Here is an 18,723-nt window from a genome sequence, read left to right as displayed (position 1 = left end):
ATTTTCGATACATATAACATAACACCCTCGCGATAGACGTCCCGTATCCTGGAAAACACACCGCAGACGTTATCGTGCATCAACCCCGTTGGGGATCACGGGGCGCATTTTAAACCGACAAAAGGGGGTTATTGCGGCACTCACCTTGCGTTCTGGGGCCCAACGGACTTCGCTTCGTAAGATGAGCTCGCCGTTATGGCATGATCCGGAATCCTGCCCTCCTGCATTCCCAGCGGCGCACGGCACTCCTCTGCAACAAACAACCCTTTCGTCAATACCGTTGGTTCTCCACCTCCTCCTCGACGGAGGCCGCTGCAATGATACCGAATGAAACGTGCCCGTTTTGTAAATTAGCGAGAAACGCTAATCCCACCCGAGGGGCAACTCCGACGCCGCCACCGTCTCGTCCAGGGGCTGCAGTAACGGCATCCCCTTTAATATTCATAAAAATTTATTGGATTCTCGCCCTTTGTTTTTCGTTCGCTTTCGCCAAACGCAGCTTGGACGGACCGCTCTGCCGGATCGAGATGATTATTATACAACTGGCAGTGAGTAAAAAAAAGGAGAACGCTACAGTATACATACAAATGGAGTGCAAAAGAACCCCTTGTTATTAAAACGAGTGCGTTTTTCATAAAATTTGATTTGTCTGAAGCGCTTTTCATGTCTTCTTTTAAGAGGTATTATATTTTTCTCTTTTCGTTGTGTCTCTAGGGAGAGATTTTACGTTTTAAAATGGAATAATCGCCCTACACCAAAAATATATCTCTTTGTGTATAGAATTAAGTGCAATTTTTACTTTAATTCGTTTAATTAATTGAAATAATTTTTTAAGTCTTGATTAAATAATTAATGTAAATATTATGGGAATCTAAATTTTCTTTATTATCGTATTTCTCATTTACTATTCCGGTTTAAAACGTGCTTACTACTACGTATCTCTTATGTATTCAGGCCACATGCTTCCCTATTATTACAGTAATGATGTTCGCTAATTAGCAAGTATACATCGTTAGGTAATTATGCTGAAACTCGCTCAAGAAACAGTATTAAGGGTAATATATACAGTAGGTGTAACGCAACTCCCATTCTAATACCCTCTTGAATTCCCTCTTGAAACCCTCTTCATCTGAACAGACGTAACACTTCAACACGTATAAGGTCGACTCTTTTTCCGAATTGTAGTCACAAATTCAGGTAGCCCGAAACCGTACTAACGAGCTCCGCAAGAATAGAAAATTAAAAACGGTTTTAATATAGACAGTTTGCGTGAGAGGTTTGCCCCAAGTAAAGCCGCCACCGCTGCTGCCGGGTGGAATTTAAAAATTAATATTTGACTCGGAACTCCTTGAAATTCTAAAGAATTCAAATGAATCGGCCCGGCGCGGTTCCCACCAAGAGTTGCCGAGCTGTTGCCTCGAAGATCTTACATTATTAATCTCTTTTGTCGGGAGTTTCATATTAAAAATTAAATTTCGTACTGCCTCGCTTATAAAAATTATCACCTTTATTGAAGCTAAATTTACTTGAAAAAAACGGAAAGAATTAAAATCATAAAATGGTTTTGTAATTTACAAAATTATCTTTTCAATAACATCAAAAATATATACGAACAATGCAACTAACCATAATGATATTTAGCTTAATAATAACAACTACAAACTCCATTAGCTAATTTTCCCTCGAATGAAGATCGAACGTTGCCGTGTCCTGGGATTAACCTAATGTGCAAACCGAACCTGAATATTACGAGCATTTCAGGGAATGTGTTCACCGATAGTGAATTCAGTAATATAGTTAAATAAATTTTGTTGGTAGTAATGGTTGACTACTATTTATTATTGTTCATCGAAAACAGTATGTGATTCGAATATACATTTATATTTGTATTCCGGTCACACACGTCTGGGAATTTTAGACCATCGTATTATTGAACAACGCCGAAATGTGGCTTTTCCGAACCATATCATCGCAATATCGGCGGCCGCGTTTTCTATGCGCTTTTCGCTTCGTCTATTTTCCAATTTTCACGTTCACGAGAAAATTGAATAGCGCGTCGCGGAGACGACGGAGGTTATGCTTCGATCAACAAATCCATCGGTATACTATTTCCTGTGTAAACGGTAACCCAAGTTTATTCCTTGAATCCATCTACATTCAGGGTTGTATATAAAACGAGGCAATTTCCAAAAAGTGTTCCAATAACACAAGAAAGGAAACGACAATCTTATATATAGTTACCATAAATTATTTTTAATTCATATTTTCAAATTTATTCGATTATATTATTCCGCGTTAGAATATATTTCATTAAAATCCATAATTGGAACGCCGCGAAGTCGAGATATGCAAAAACTGTAAAGTTTCCCCCAAAAAAACCCTTCACATAATCGGCTAATACCGTCATAAAGTATATTAAGCGAAAAGAGACATTAGAAATTCAAATTTATGGGCATGCATTAAATGAAGGAACTGGTCCCTATCTACCAAACCTCATCGTCGGCAGTCTTTTATTCAGTTCGAATCAGCTGCATCTCAACGATTTTGGGATCGTATCAAGGACGGTATCCAGACAAAGTGACGTCAGTATCGGACTAATACGTCACGCTCATTCAGCTAATGTTGTACTCTTTGTGTTTCTAGATATTTTATCGTAGGTATATTTCTATTATATTTACTTCTATTGTAATTTATAGTGGTGTAACTTTAACATTCATCACCAGTAGGTTTCAATTTCTAATTTAAAGTTTATAATTTCGCACTACTATCAGTGCCAAAAGTCAAGGTCCCTCACTTTAGAGATCAATATCTTCGAAACCACTCAAAAAAAAAATTGCGGTAAAGTTTGTTGTAATTACTGAACATTTCTACGTAATATATGTTCATTTGAAAATTTTCGGTTCAGCGATTTTTAAGAAAAAAGATGGTGCTGGTGTGTATTCCAGACAGGACGTAGCACCTTTGTTTCTTTATGTAGGTAAAATAACGGCGCGACGTCCTGTCTGGAACGCACTATCTTTTCCGATTGGACGAAACACCCACTCCCGGCATGGCTTATTTCTGTTCGTTTTAATTTATAATGCACGTAAATCGCTAAAAATTAGAGAGACATAACTTTCAAGTTTTTTTATACTTGTTTCATTTAACTCGCGATAAAAAGATAACCGCGCATCCGAAAACTTTCAAAGTAACATATGTTACGTAGAAATGTTCAGTAATTACAACAAACTTTACCGCAATTTCTTTTACCGAGCGGTTGCGAAGATATAGATATCTAAAGTGAGGGACCTTGACTTTTGGCACCGATGGTAGTACCATCTTTTGTTGACTAATAATAACGATCATAATAAATATTAATGATTGTAATATCTTGTGTATACAAAATAGGTAAATAAAAACCAGTTTGAAGACATGGGGCTAAACCCGAAAGTTTCTAGTCCTAGGTGTAGACTTAGTTCTAGTTTTAATTGTTATTCATCGCTACATTGTTGTATATTTTCATTGAACTAAAAGTAGAACTAACACTGGACCTAGAACTAGAACCATTCGGGTTTATTCTAGGTCTAGTGTTAGTTCTAATGCTAGTGTTAGTTCTTGTTCTAGTTTTTGATTTGTTAATTATACCGTAAAGAAATGATAAGGTTAGTTTTCTTTTGAAATGTCAATCAGTCCAGGAAAGAATGATATTTCCTTAGGGAGATAGCTCTTAATAAACATCCAGATGGATTCCCAAGTGTCGTGCATTAGGTCACACCACATGTTCGCTTTAAGAGTGTTACGTTCGTACTCAACATAGGCACAAGGATTTTCAGCAGCTTCCATACCACATCTCGACTGACATGGGCTGATTCAATGCTGAGTAGTTCGTAGCATTGCATTAACTTCTATTCGTACATCATATTACGAAAACTTGGAGAGCTTTCCTTTTATTTGTTTAAGATTTCACATTTCTATCTTGCTTTGTTGCTTTCCTGTGACCGATCGAAAGTGCACTATGACTTGTAGATAGATTCAAGTGAAGTTGGTTAAACCACAGGTGGTATTTGGTTCTCCACCAGAAATATCATCAATTTATAAAAAGAAGAATATAATCATTGACCTTACTTACTAGGTATCACTCACTATTTCGTTTAAAAAGTTAACGCTAATACTAAACTTTACGACGATCGCACCAAAAGTTGGCGAAGTAAAGAGCCACAACGATGTACATAGAGATGGGTCAATCACAGGACTAACTAGGAAGGTACTTCAACGTGGAACTCGTTTAAGCGACAGCATCGATGGTATCGGGCAAAGAAAACGAGAAAACGCAAAGGTATCGAGCATCGTAAAATTTACGATATATTAGTATTCTAGGGTTAAGAGACACATGGCTAAAATCGATCAAGATTTTTCTTTTATAATATGAAGTCTTAAACTAACATTACAAAACACGAATAGAATAAATTAAACATTTGTTAATTCAAAGTGTGAAATAGTAGTTACCTGGATGTAACAGTCCTCTTGGATTCTATCATCCTTGGGAGCCTATAAAATTTTTTCGAGGTTGGAATTTTTGTGGATAACGTTTGGCGGTTGGTTTTCCCTTCGTTGTCATCCGGCCACATATCGATTCTGGCCCGGGACAAAAAAATCCCTAATTCAATTACAACCCCAGTTTCCAGAACAAATATTTACGCTCGCGAAACAAAAGAAAGCTTCGTCGGCAACATGGTGTCGCGCGATGAAGCGTAAAATTAATTTGATGGGTGTATTTTCCTTTCTGCCCTCTTGAACACCCATTTCCTTCCTAACTACCACACGTGCCCGGGCACGTGTTTCATTGTGTTTGAAATATCGCACACATTAAGATGGGAATCCTACACCACATGTTACCCACGAAACATCACAAAACTCCTATGTAGGATAACTTCATCTATGATAATAATATACTCAAGGAAAGTTTGTGGAAAATGTTTACGCGGAAGAAAAATGATCTTTAAGTCCTTCGAGTTTAAAGTGTAGAAACAAGACTCCATTTATCATAGGTTAAAAGTGCCACGTAACATCAATATATCCGCATAATGACACTGTTTCCCCTAGTCTCAAGAGACCGAGTCCGGTTCTGACTCCTCCGTGTATAACAGCCATATGTGCCACGTTGAAGTATGCAACGAAACAAGCGATGTCGCGCTCTATATATGACACTAGTGGTAGACTGCGGGGTATCGTTTTATGAGAGTAAGGGAGGAGGAGGAAGTTTCGCGTGTGGGCTCTAGGTTATGGGGGAGGGGATTCTATGGGGATCGAGACACCTGAGACCGGTGACCTGTTCTAATACGGCCGATGTTGCAATCGGTTTTCACATCTGCGCTTCGCCTGGCGGCGGTTATTTGCATTGCAAGTCCATAAATATCGCGGTTCGATGTCGATATTTCAAAAATAAATTAAGGCTTTAGATCGTGCCGGAATCGGGGTGTAGCTTTGAAAAAAATATGAGCACAAATGCACAATACAGATGTTTGAACAGCCACAAAATTATTTATGCTCCAATTCTACTATTATTTTCTATTATTTATTATATTATGTTACACTTTTACAAAGAAAATGTAAACACCACAACACAAGTAATTCTTCTAAATGTATTATGTTTTAATGCATGCTCGCAACACTCCCGACATCGTGTCAGAGTTATTTTGGTGGAAACAATTTTCTTTTGATGTTAAAATTGTTTTGCTGTTTTCATAAACCAAAAGTTTTAGAGTCTGCTACAGAAAAGCAGCTAGTAGTGCATAGAGCGTAGAGAGATTAGTGCAAAATTAAAACTGTTATTTGAAAAGACTGTAAATATATACTTCAGCCAAGTATATATTTGTAGATTGACTAATAAAATATGTAAATTTATACCTCGTGGCTAACCCTTCTTATACGATATCATAAACGTGTGACCGATGACAAGATAACTTTAATGAGGTTTTGACATAAAAAATCTAATTATTTAAAAAGATTAATGGGTGCCTTTATTACTCTCATTAAAACCCACGGGGTAAAACAGTTAACAGTGGTTAAAATGGAATATATTATACATATAATACTTTCGTTGAGTTAAAATCGGAGAACGAAGGATTTTCGAAAAGAATTATTGTCAACAAAGTTTCCGAAACTGTTGGAGTTGGAAAGAAATATGGAAAACCATAAAGGAAATGAAGCAAACCGGCTCCTCCACAAAAGAGAAAGCAGAAGAATATTTTTAAGATGATTAATTCTTTATTGGTTCATTCTTTTTTTTCATACGAATTAGTAACTGTAGGTACTGATGAAACACGTGGACAAAGATATGCACTTGGACATAGTATTATAGATTCGAAACTATTTACGCAAAATTGAAGATTGTCGCAACCAAGAACGAGATATATTTTATCTTGCTGAAACCTGTATAACCTTCAAATTCAACCCAACCCAACCTTCAAATTAATTATTAATATGGATTTTTGTAGCAGATACTTTGCTGATATTTCAATTCCAAAAAATTAATGATGTTATTAACGACATGATGAAAGAAGTTTTCGAAAAGGTGGTTGAAAGACGTGTTGAATATTTGCCACAAAATTCAAATATTATCGATAATGCCAAAACATTAAAAGTGAAGAACACCAACATCTGCCTGAACAAAAGGAGAAATTCTCGGTTGTCAAACTGAAGGATTTCGAAGTCAATCAGATGTACAACGGGAATTCGATACAAGCCAAGTGTTAAAAAATATTCGAGTATCTCTCCGTACATAACACAATAATCACACTGCAGCAAAGATTGCTTACATCTTTATTTATCTCACTTTAATAAAGAAGTACAATATCAGAAAATATCATAGATTCGTTGTTCTAAGTTTATCCGAGGTCATCTGCGACCAAGACTTTGTAATCTGTTATGCAGTTTTGGCATTAATTATAGAGCCTCGGCTTAACGTAACAAAATCATACATTTTCACCATAAACTGACGTAGTCATAGATTCTCCGCTCTAAGTTTAGCCGAGGTTGCTGGCGGCAGAGCCGCTACAATCTGTTAAGTACTGATAAGTTCACATGGTATTAATTGTACAACCTCGGCCGTAAGCGATCTCTGCATAATCTAACAAAAGCATAAATTTCCACAATAACTGAACGAGGTCATAGATTCTCCGCCCTAACTTTAGTCGAAGTCAGTTGAGGTTGAGGTGTTGCAATTTGTAGATCATTTTTAGGTTCATATGGTGTTTATAGTAGAATTTTGGCTTAATCAAGCGAAATTTCCAACATGATCAAATAATCAAATAATGTCATAGATTCTTTACCGTAAGTTTATCCACGGTCGCTTGCAGCCGAGACTTTATAGTCTGTTAAGCAGTTTTTGGTTTCACATGGTATTAATTATAGAGCCTCGGCCGCAAGCGACCTCAGCTTAATGTAACATCATACAATTTCACCATAAACCGACGTAGGCATAGATTCTCCGCTCTAAGTTTAGTCGAGGTCGCTGGCGGCAGTTGGCTCTACAATTTGTGAGTACTGTTAGATTCACATGGTATTAATTATTGTACAACCTCGGCCGCAAGCGATCTCTGCATAATCTAACAAAAGCATAAATTTTCACAATAAATAGACAATGTCATAGATTCTCCGCTCTAAGTTTAACCGAGGTCACTGCCAGCCGAAGCGCTACAATCTGTTGAGTACTGTTGGGTATTAATTGTACAACCTCGGTCGCAAGCTATCTTGACTTAGTGTATCAAAATAATAAATTCCACCATATACAGACGAAGTCATAGATTCTCCGCTCTAAGTTTAGCCGAGGTGTTTGACACTACAATCTGTTGAGTACTAATAAGATCACATGGTATTAATTGTACAACCTCGGTCGCAAGTGATCTCTGCATAATCTTACAAAAGCATAAATTTCACAATAATCAAACGAAGTCATATTTTCCCCTCTTAGCATTAGTCGAGGTCAATTACGGTTGAGGTGCTATAATTTCTTGAACATTTTCAGCTTTATATGGTATTTATTGTAGAGCTGGCCGAAGCTCTTTAGCTTCTTTCGCAAGTGACTTTAGCTTAATCAGGTGAAATCAGACATTTCCACCATGATCAAACATTGTCATAGATTCTTTTCCGTGAGTTTATACAAGGTCACTTGCGGCCGAAGCTTTATAGTCTGTTAAGCAGTCTGCATTAATCGGTAATTAACTATGGAGCCTCGGCCGCAAGCGACCTTGACTTTGTATAACAAAATCATACATTTTCACAATAAACAGAAAATGTCATAGATTCTCCGCTCTAAGTTTAGCCGAGGTTAATAGCCGCTACTTAATCTAATAAAATCAAAATGTTGCTATTTGACAAATATTTTGGATGAGGTATATTAAATTAGGTAGTAGTTTTTCCTCTGTCACTTTGCTTTCTGTTAGCGCCCACATCAATTACTTAAAAAATGTTATGGACATTAGCAACGTCAATTAGTACAATGGAATAGTATCTCAGATAACTAAAATAATCTACTGTGCGGAGGACATGACACGATGAACAATGGCGTCTATCAATTGTTCCAATATAGTTCGGAATTCACCAAGGACGTCATTATTCCAAATTCTCTGGTAGGAAATCTTCAGTGTCCTTCCACGCAAGAAGATTCCACCATAACCTAGACAACGAGCGCAAGGCATCAGTGTGGATGACGTCGGTTTTCTGACCACATCGTTCCTCGGCTGCCAAAACGAAAATTGCAAAAAAGAGAATCACACGTCTAATGGAAGTTCAAAAAGTATTATAACTTAAAAAGTATTACTAGATTTATGTTATTACCGATTATTATGTTATAAACATTAATTACCCAACGTTTTTAGACTTGTTATAAATCTGAAAATGGATTGTAATTGAACAAAGAGATTAATTGGAATAGAAGGTTTAAAAGATCTGATAACTCGAACATACGCGAAGCGTGAACGCGATAATACGTCATTGTATTACCGGGCAATCGATTAAGATTACAACAATACAATCAAACAATATTGGGTCCGCAGGATGCTGAATTATTGCCCGCAACCGAGGCCGCAATGTCTACCGTCAGCTGGGTCGTCGGAGGCGACTTTTATTGTACGGTGATTTATTACTTTTACAATGTAATTGCGGCATACGAACACACGTTCTCATTAATGGCCGGCGATTATTTATTGCGCTTTTTCACTTTCGGTTCTCTACCCACACCACCACGGTCAATCCCCCCTATTGGCAAACGGGGGGCGCGAATCGCCCGTCCATGTCGACGTTGCTTCGAAATGAAACGCAATAAATTAATTAGACCCTCTCCTTCATGTTAACGTGACAAATAAAATTAGAAGCTGGGGTGGAGATTCGTCCGAGAGAAACTTGGAAAATATCCCCCTTTTTGACGAAGCGACTTAGGGTGTATTCATTCCATGAAATTACACTTTGTAATTTCATCAAGAATTAAAGAATAAAAAAAGGTTGGATCAAATATTTCATATCTTTCGAACAAATATTTATTGTTTAATTTATTATTAACAACCATGATATTGGTTTGGTACAAGCAATATAGATAATAACCAACCATTTATCAAGTATGTTAATTACTCATTGTCTGATATATCGCCAAATAAACATGGACATTCAAACGGATCATCTATCAAAAGAGAATATTATAAATTATTTACAACTACAAATCACGAAATAGTACTTTAATGGTAATCTGAAACTATTAAATTCCGAATTGAACGAAAAGTAGAACTAACACTAGACCTACAACTAGAAACATTCGGGTTTAGCCGTACGTCTCTTAAGACGGCTAAACCCGAATGATTCTAGTTTTAGGTCTAGTGTTAGTTTTAATGATTTTTTTGATTGTTGTATTGTTGTATATTTATTATTGAAGTAAAACTAGGACTAACACTAGACCTAGAACTAGAAAATTTCGTGTTTAGCCGTTCTTCTTGCAGTGCTAGAACAAGAACTAGAATCATTCGGGATTAGCCGTCTTAAGAGACGTTTGGCTAAACCCAAATGTTTCTAGTTCTAAATCTGATGTTAGTTTTAATGACAGTGCAAGTATAAAACTAGAACTAACACTAGACCTAGAACTAGAAATATTCTAAGAACATGCTAAACCCGAAACATTCTAGTTCTAGGTCTAGTGTTAGTTCTAGTTTTAATTGTTATTCAGCGTTAGATTGTTGTATATTTTTATTGAAGGAAAAGTAGAACTAAAATTTGTCTCTCTCTAGAAACATACGTCTCTTAAGACTGCAAAACCCGAATGTTTCTAGTTCTAGCTCTAGTGTTAGCTGTAAATTTAGTATTAACAAATTAAAAAAATTTTCATAAAAGGGATTTTTGGCTACAACAGACACCTCCTTCCCCGTATTAATCCGTTATATCGAGGTTTTACTGTACTTAATTCTACTTACACACACCTAGCAATAGTATTAGTAGATCAATAGTACTAATAGCCGTTGCTTGTATATCTATCGAACACAACACCCATATACAAATAACACGTTATAATGTAAATTATAATAGGGGTAATGCACATATAATTAGGTAGGGCTCGTGCTGAACGTGCATTACCCTATTATAATGTAAGGTCATAGTTTGCATACAACAATAACAAATTGAAGCTAATATTGGCATGAGACTATTAATTAATAATGATTAAAAAATAGTTTGTAATTAGAGTTTGTTATATCTTTATTAAGTTATAAATTGGTTTAAAGTTTACTATTTGAAAAAGGAGGACTCTTGACGTTGCGTGTTGTTGAATAACGTCAGTCGGATTGGAATGATTGCACTCAAGTTAAAGTAATTGTTGCTTCTTTCTTCACGTGGAACGGCGCAACGTTGCCTGCGACATCTACCACTTGATTTTTCAATTTAACGCCGTAATAGAAATTTACTGCCGCCGGAGAGTTTGTTACTTCCTTCGTTGCACACCTTTTTCCTTTTATCTCTTTTAAACGCCATTGTCAGTTGAATAAACTTTTGTATGTACCCAACACATTTCGAGATCGTTTTGATTAAATATTGATCTAAAAGGCTCTTTATATACCGACAATACGGATTGTATTATTATCATTGTATTATGGGTAACGCGAAAATGGTAGCTGATATATTAATTTATTAAGATGCAATTATGGATGTAGCTATGTGCTTTGAGGAACTCCATACCCTTTGTTAATGGTTACGCAACCAACATTGTTACGGAAGCCACAATAAACATATCACATAAATTCAATGGAATATATTATCCTTTGAATTTCTGGAACTAAACGCTCACACATTTGCAACGGATAATTATGTCAGCAAATTTTAATAAAAGCTTAAATAATATAAATTGAAGCTTAAATTGTATCTTTGTTTACCAGAAAATGGTTAGCTTTTGATCTTTAATTTAATTTCGAGATGATTAGTCGATTATGTTGGCGTGAATTATTAAGACCACGACGTGTGTGCTGCGGCTTTTCGTTCGCTCTACACCATTAATTCCATTAAATTAGAACCCAATTACTTTGAAGTAAACGGGACAAAAGGTACGCGAACCTTTATCTAGGAACGAGCTGAAGGTAGCAGGAGCGGGAACGGAGGCTGCTACGGGTAAATTGAAGTTAAATAAAGCGGAAGCCCTTATTTCGAATTTTGTTTGGAGATAAACGCGGAAATAATTAAACACAAATAATTAAATAAAACTTCAATTATTTTCCTGAGGGAAAAGGAGGGACCGCGTCGAGCGTCCTCTCTCTGATGATTACGTACGCCCTGGTGGATCTCAATCCAGCAAAGAACCACTAACAGATCTACTGAAAGTGGTAAAAAGGTCCCGCATTGCTTCGCTAAATACAATACTACGAAGCGAATAGTTTGCAAATGTCTATGCGCAATGTTCACTAATTAGAGCTTTGTGAATTACCTACTTCACAACACCGTGGATTTGATACTTTAATTAAACACTTGAATAATAGCAAAAATAAAATGTTGATGATACAGAAAGTTTAGTTTTCACTTCATGCAAAATTTTCAGTCTTAAAAATAAATTTCCAAGACTTTGATGGGCCATTATTTTAAAGCTTAGGTCAAAAGAAAAAGAAATGCTGTAAATTAACGACTGTAATCAGTCAGTCTGTGCATTCCAACGAATATAAAAGGATAAAAAGAAAATTTTCAGCTTCGACCAGCTGATAGATAGAGGAAAATATGTTTTGTTGACTCATAATATTACAGGGTAGCCGTGAGTGTACGGGCTACGCCATGGATTTACGACGATGCCTGTGTACAAACCGTCACATATTTAATGGGGGTGTTTAATCTTCTTTAGAGGGAGGTGGCGACGGCTTCGGAGAGTAGGCGGTAGCCGTGGCGAAGGCGCAGTCGAAATTCTATTTGCGAATTACCCCTCCTCTAAAAGTCCGGATAAATAATTTGTAGCGAGTTCAAACAAGCTGTTAGCGTTCCCGCCGACAAAGGCACAGTTAATTACCGTCCTGTATTATCCGAAGAGGAAAATATAAGCTTATAACATTTTACATGAACCCTGAGCGCGCGCTTTTATGTAATTCAAACGGCGAACCGCCCCAGGACACGACAGTCCGGTCCTGTCTACTCAGCTTTTTGCTCCAAAGAGACGGGCTTTGGAATTGTCGAAACCGCCCCTGTCTGGTTTAAAAGTACACGTAACGCGGAGAGGGTTTTGCGGTTTTAAGTAGACTTTTTTGTTCATCAGCACCATCTAAAATAAAAAAAAGCTTTTCGTGCGCAGATATACAGCTGTTTTAAAAAATTGCTCGTTGTCACTTTGATAAAAAATTCAATATTCTCTTTGTACTTTATAACAAGATTCAAGTCAAATCGAATTTATTTCAATATAGACTACATTTTTAATTATAATTTAATGCATAAAGTTGGTAAATAACAAGAAAAGCAACTTCAAAAGAGTTATTCCTTTGGATAACTGATGCGATTTAAAATGTAACAGTACGTATAATTGCGTATAAGATATTTTATATAATTTAGGAACCACATAGCCATGAACGATCCAAATAATGATGTAAAGCATATCTATGAAAGCAACAGGTGAACCCACACAATTTGGATTATCATTTTGGATTTTCCGAAACAATCTATTGTGGCAATATTGATATAGGAAACTGACACATTACAAACCACACTGTTCGCCCGTCTACATTTGGCGCAGTTTCATCCTAAATACATATAAACTTACAGATTTCAAATACTTTCGCAGCAAATTAAAAAAATAGGGAGACAACTTTTACGACCCTACCGTATAAAAGCAGCACTATCGCGAGACTTAAAGAATAAAACCTGACAGTTTTTTCGGAAATTACCTAAGCAACGAAATAAGAATGTGAGATTATATTTGCGATTTGGAACTTGCAGCGATCTGGCTCTATGATCAATGTAGCCGAAGAGATGAAAAAGAAGAAAGACAAGGAGAATACGGAGCTTTATTCATAATAACAAAAAAAACCTTGGATCAGAAATTCAAAAAAACATCTTTTATCGATATATATGCTACAATTGAGGCTGCGGAAGAGCATGTTGCAGACAACTTCTATGACGAACTACAAACTGAGAGAATTCCAAAACTTGACGCCCGAGATTTTATTGCTAAGCTTGGCAGAGGGACTTTTCTACAGATATTTTTGGGAAGCAGCCTTCATAAAGAGTACTTGGTTCCCATGAAAGAAAATATATAAAAGACCAGAAACAAACAAGATCAACTAAATGGACCATGTGATATTCTATAAGATACGGGCTACTTTCATCCAGAACGTCAGATCACACCAAGGAGCGGACTCTCACTTAGATCACTACTTGATGGGAGTTAAAATGAAAGAATGAATAGCATTTATATTGAAAGATCAACGACCAAATAACACGAAATGGAATACATCGAGACTTGTGATTGGAAACGAAAAGGTGTTAATCGTCGCAAGTCGCTGTATAAGTATGATGGAAAAACCAATACATGAACAGTTGTATGATGAAGAGTGTAGAGCTGCTATAGGAGAAACGAACCAGACAAAAGCAAATAGTTATAATCAAAAAGGAAATGAAATATGAAACGACAAAAACGACAGTAAAAGACCTTTATTAGACCAGTGGTAACATACGAAGCTTGGTCCCTGACAACTACAAACTTCAAAACAGGTTTTTAGCATATTTGAACGAAAACTGCTAAGGAAAATGTTTGGAGCTTTACAAGATGATGATGGTTCGTGGAGGTCACGAATGAATCACCAATTAGACCAATTGATGGATGGTACCGATATCGTAAAGCTCATAAAAAGTTCGTAGGACGAATGAGTGATGAGAGGACAACAGGGGGAGATCAGAGGTTTGAAAAGCAGGGGGCAAACTGAGAAAAATATTAATGTATAATGTGGAGAAAGATTTGAGAAGAATGGAAGTTAACAGGTGGAGACGGTTATGTGGTACGACGACAGAATCTTTGAACAGACTAAAACGTTTACTATCTCCTCTATCACTAATACCAGCATTAACATTAACATTAATTTTAACCAAAATTTAGTGTTTTCTATGTAATGTACAGTATCTGTTTGTTTATTTATTCTGTTTACGGGATACAAACAGGAAAAATCCCAGTGAAGTATCCACTAGAAAAACAATTGTACAACAATATTTCTTCAAAGTGACAATCAGTACAAAAAGATAAACAAAGAAACAATCATAATACAAATCAAATCAAATTAATTGTATAAAATTAACTAACTGGTAAAAAAAAGAAAATTAACAAATTATAATTACTATGGCACTACGTCCAAAGAGGCGAGGGCACGTTTAAACGATTGCAAGGACATGCCGAACAAGTCACACAAGTAGCAGTGCTGATTATAAAACTGCATAATACGTGGCAAAGGTGAATTCATGTAAGCGATCGAGGCGGATGCGGGCAGTTTGAACAGGCTATGAGCGTGCACATTATATAAAGGGGTAATGTAATATACTTCGGAGACAAGGTTTGGGCAGTCTATCAATCCATTTACAAACTTAAACAGAAATATTGAATCCGAGAAGTTACGGTGACTCCGCAAGGACCTCAGGCCAAAGACCGCACATCGCAATCGCAATATGACAAAAAAAACTTATGCGCCAAATCCCGTACCAACCTTTGTTGCACCAACTCAATACGATCAACGTAAGTTGCATACACGGGATTCCAAACCATTGACGCAAAATTAAGAATGCTGTGCACGTAAGCCATATAAAGTTTTATAATACAAGATATATTGGTGAAATCTCTACACGATCTAATAATAAAACCCAAACGTTGCAGAGCCTTAGAAAACATTGATTCAATATGTTGACCAAACAGCAGTTTAGAGTCCATCGCAATTCCGAGATCGTTAACGCAAGAACTAGACTGGAACATTTCAGCAGCGAATCTGTAGGGGTAATTCACGGGGTAACGTTTTCTTCCAAAGGTAATCTTGCTGCATTTATTCAGATTAAGAAAGAGATAGTTTTCAGAGCAAAAATCATGTAACCGATTTAAGTCTTCTTGTAGCAAATCACAATCAGACAAACACCAAACACATAAAAAAATTTTGCAATCATCAGCATATAACAAAAAATTAGAGTAACGAAAACATTTATTAATATCGTTAATATTCGCTAAGAAAACTCCAAGATGACTTGAACCCATACTTTAACCGGTAGATACGAAATCAGATATAAAGTTGTTAACTTTGACCGCTTGAAGTCTATTAGATATGTAAGATCCAAGCCAACGCACCAGGCTATATGAAAGGTCAAACGCTTGTAATTTTTCCATTAAAATTGCGTGGTGAATCTTGACAAAGGCCTTACTAAAGTCTGTGTAGATTGCGTCTACTTGTAAATTATTATTCGTTGCATTATGCACAAAAGTCATAAAAGTAGCAAAATTGGTCTCGACTGATCGGCCCTTTTAGAAACATTGTTCATCATTGCAAAATAGTACACAAAATACAACAAAATAGGGACATATAAAAAAGCATAATCAGATGAAGAAGCTTTTCAAAATCTGATTACTGATAATAAATGATTGGGGAAATATTTGGTGGCAGTTATGATGAAGTAGATGATGTTATAGATGAAAACAAAAATATTGTTGACGATAACGACAATATTTTATCTAGTGAGTAAAAATATAGCAGCGATGAATTTGGAGAAAAATTAAACCATAATATTGCAGTTCCTCTTCGCACATAAAAATACTTTACTCCAAAAAATGAAATAAAAACAAGAGCAACACATTGCATTTGTACAGATAAAGAGAAAATCAAGGATTCAAGGAAAAATCAAGGACGAAATTTGAAATTATTGTTAAATTTACTAATCAAAGACCAACAACAAACCTAATAGTTTCTGTGCAATACTAATTTTTGCAGGAAAATTTACATAAGCAAAAGAAACCGTAGTTAATTTGTAGACTTCAACAAATATACCTTTATCAAGACCAATACATTAAGCTTGTATTAGCCGACATAGATATTACGATCAAGAACAGAGAGAAAATATCTGAACTTGCACCAATTCGCGATTGTATTGATATTTTCACAAAAACTGTATAGATGTGTTGCCTTTGTGATTTGCGTTCATTCATTTGATTAACATACCATGCTATAATGCGTTTATTTTATGGACAATAAAAAATACAAAATTGCACACTTATTCATCCATAACATATCGAGGAAAAATATTTCTTCTATGTTTGCGAATAGAACTTGTTAAGTCACAAACCGAAAGAACAGCAAAGGTAATTGAAGAAGATGATGGGGGTTTTACAAATTAGGTGACTTAAGTATTAGGCAATGAATGTAAATTCCTTTCAGAAACGTATAGCCCTTCTAGTATGTTGTTCACGTATTTAACCATCAACTAAATTCAGGTCACCAATACTAAATCGAACTTGTTCTGTAAAGACATTTTTCCTAAATTCAGCAATGTTTGACATCTAATAAATTCTCTCTGATTCTTAGCTCGTAAAACGAGTCTCGTAGTCTCATAATTTGTAAACCACACTATTAAGGATCTGGATTTTTTCTTGGCTGCTTTCCAATGCGATAAGGCTTTCATAACGCAAAGAAAAAAAATAGGAAATTATGTTACACAATTTGCAACCTACTAACAATAAGACTAATATAATTTTAGTTAAAATGAATTGTTATTGTTTACTAGTTAATAAATAACGAACATTTTCAATAAGGTTTCCAAGTAACTTTGACAATTGTATTGATTAAAGTTTCATTGCTTTATTATCAATAATTAACTAGCACTTAATATTGATTATGATTTGTTAGTTGGCGATAACACACCTAACAAATTTGAAACCGATTGCAGTAAATCCGTCCCTTCCAGGTCGGTTTATCCCGCTGGGCACTATCGTCATCGCGTGGTACTGAACGGGAATTAGAATAGTGACCACAATTAGCAACAGGTCGGGGCTAACGTACCCCTTTATAGGGCGAACGATTATCGCGTCAACCCTTACCCTAGGAGATTTTCCGTTCAGCCTTTCGGGTTGCCCGCAATAATCCATCCTGTCGTTTAAGATCCCATTTTAAGTCCTAAAAAATCCCAACGGCCCATCCAGAGCAGCGGAGAAGCAAAAAAAAGGCGAAGAAGCGACGACGAAAGAAGGGCTTTGTTCGAAATTCGGCGGCGTTTCAAAGGCAAATTCAGAACGGCCTCGGAGAAACGGTCCCGGGCTCGCGTCGGAGAATACAAATTTTGAACAAACTTCATCCATTTTAATTTAAAACTTTCTAACGTCCCTGACGGATTTATGCGACGTCGGTCGTCGGTGTGGCAACGTCGCTGTTACTCCAATATATGGCGCTTCGATTTTCAATTAACTTCTTCCGAACTTCGCCTCCTTTTGTTTTAAACCCTTTAGCCTACTTCGAAAGCCGACGTGTCACACGCCCGTTCCCCGTGAACTCTGATAAAGCCCTGTTGCGGAGAGATTAGGTTTATACTTGTTAAATTTGTCACGAAACGAACGACTTGAAAACTGCTCTACAAAAACAACTTCTTTAAGAGTTTTTCACAATTTTTTTTATATTCACGTAATCACCAATGAAATGTATTAAAAATTGTTAGTAATATGCGATCGGGAGAAAGGGTTTTCTTATAAATGGCTTTTTTTTACTGCAGTTTTTCTTCATCATGGGCGGTTATGTTACTTGTAAATTAGATCCTCCTCACGTCGTAAGTATTCCGTCGCACCCTAAACGTATTATAAAGTCGTCCCTTCAGCATTACCATAACACTGACCAACCCCCGTTTTAATAAAGCAACGCCCTCGGCCTTCGTTGTCGAAAAGCTACGGGATATCGAAACGTCACGGAAGAAGAAAAATGAGTGAAACATTAATATTCAGTTTTCCGATGAAGTGATCGAATGACTGTCAGTTCGCGAAATAATGGAACTCGCATCTGTGTTTTGTCTCCCTTCCAGAAAATAGCTATTTTCGAATCCGTAAATAGGAGGAAATTTGTCATCTTTTTCTTTGTATTGATTTTTTCCTTTCGCATTTTATTCGGAATGTTTAAGAGACGTTTTAGTGGTTATAAGAAAGAGGGTTTGGGTTCAATCTTTGCCACTTTGGGACATCACGATTTCGACATCACAAATGGAATATATCATCGACAATGTTCCTTAAAGCTTTAAAACTTT

The 18,723-nt window shown here is 36.3% G+C and overlaps 1 protein-coding gene across 4 annotated transcripts in view; it reads right to left on the bottom strand.

The window, feature by feature from the left end:
• LOC111414883 (discoidin domain-containing receptor 2-like) overlaps positions 1 to 18,723 on the bottom strand; it is a 154,886-nt gene that overhangs the window by 126,999 nt on the left and 9,164 nt on the right. For all 4 annotated transcript variants that reach the window (XR_011640422.1, XR_011640423.1, XM_023046346.2 and 1 more), the window contains exon 3: positions 145 to 250. Coding sequence is in view for 2 of the 4 variants with exons in the window: in XM_023046346.2 (XP_022902114.1) it covers positions 145 to 250 (106 nt within the window). In the remaining 2 variants the exon portion in view is untranslated. The remainder of the gene's footprint in view (positions 1 to 144; positions 251 to 18,723) is intronic.

This window comes from Onthophagus taurus, chromosome 1, assembly GCF_036711975.1.
Source record: "Onthophagus taurus isolate NC chromosome 1, IU_Otau_3.0, whole genome shotgun sequence".
NCBI classification, from domain to species: domain Eukaryota; kingdom Metazoa; phylum Arthropoda; class Insecta; order Coleoptera; family Scarabaeidae; genus Onthophagus; species Onthophagus taurus.
Note: the sequence above shows the minus strand (reverse complement) of the source record. Positions and strands in the feature narration are given on the sequence as shown.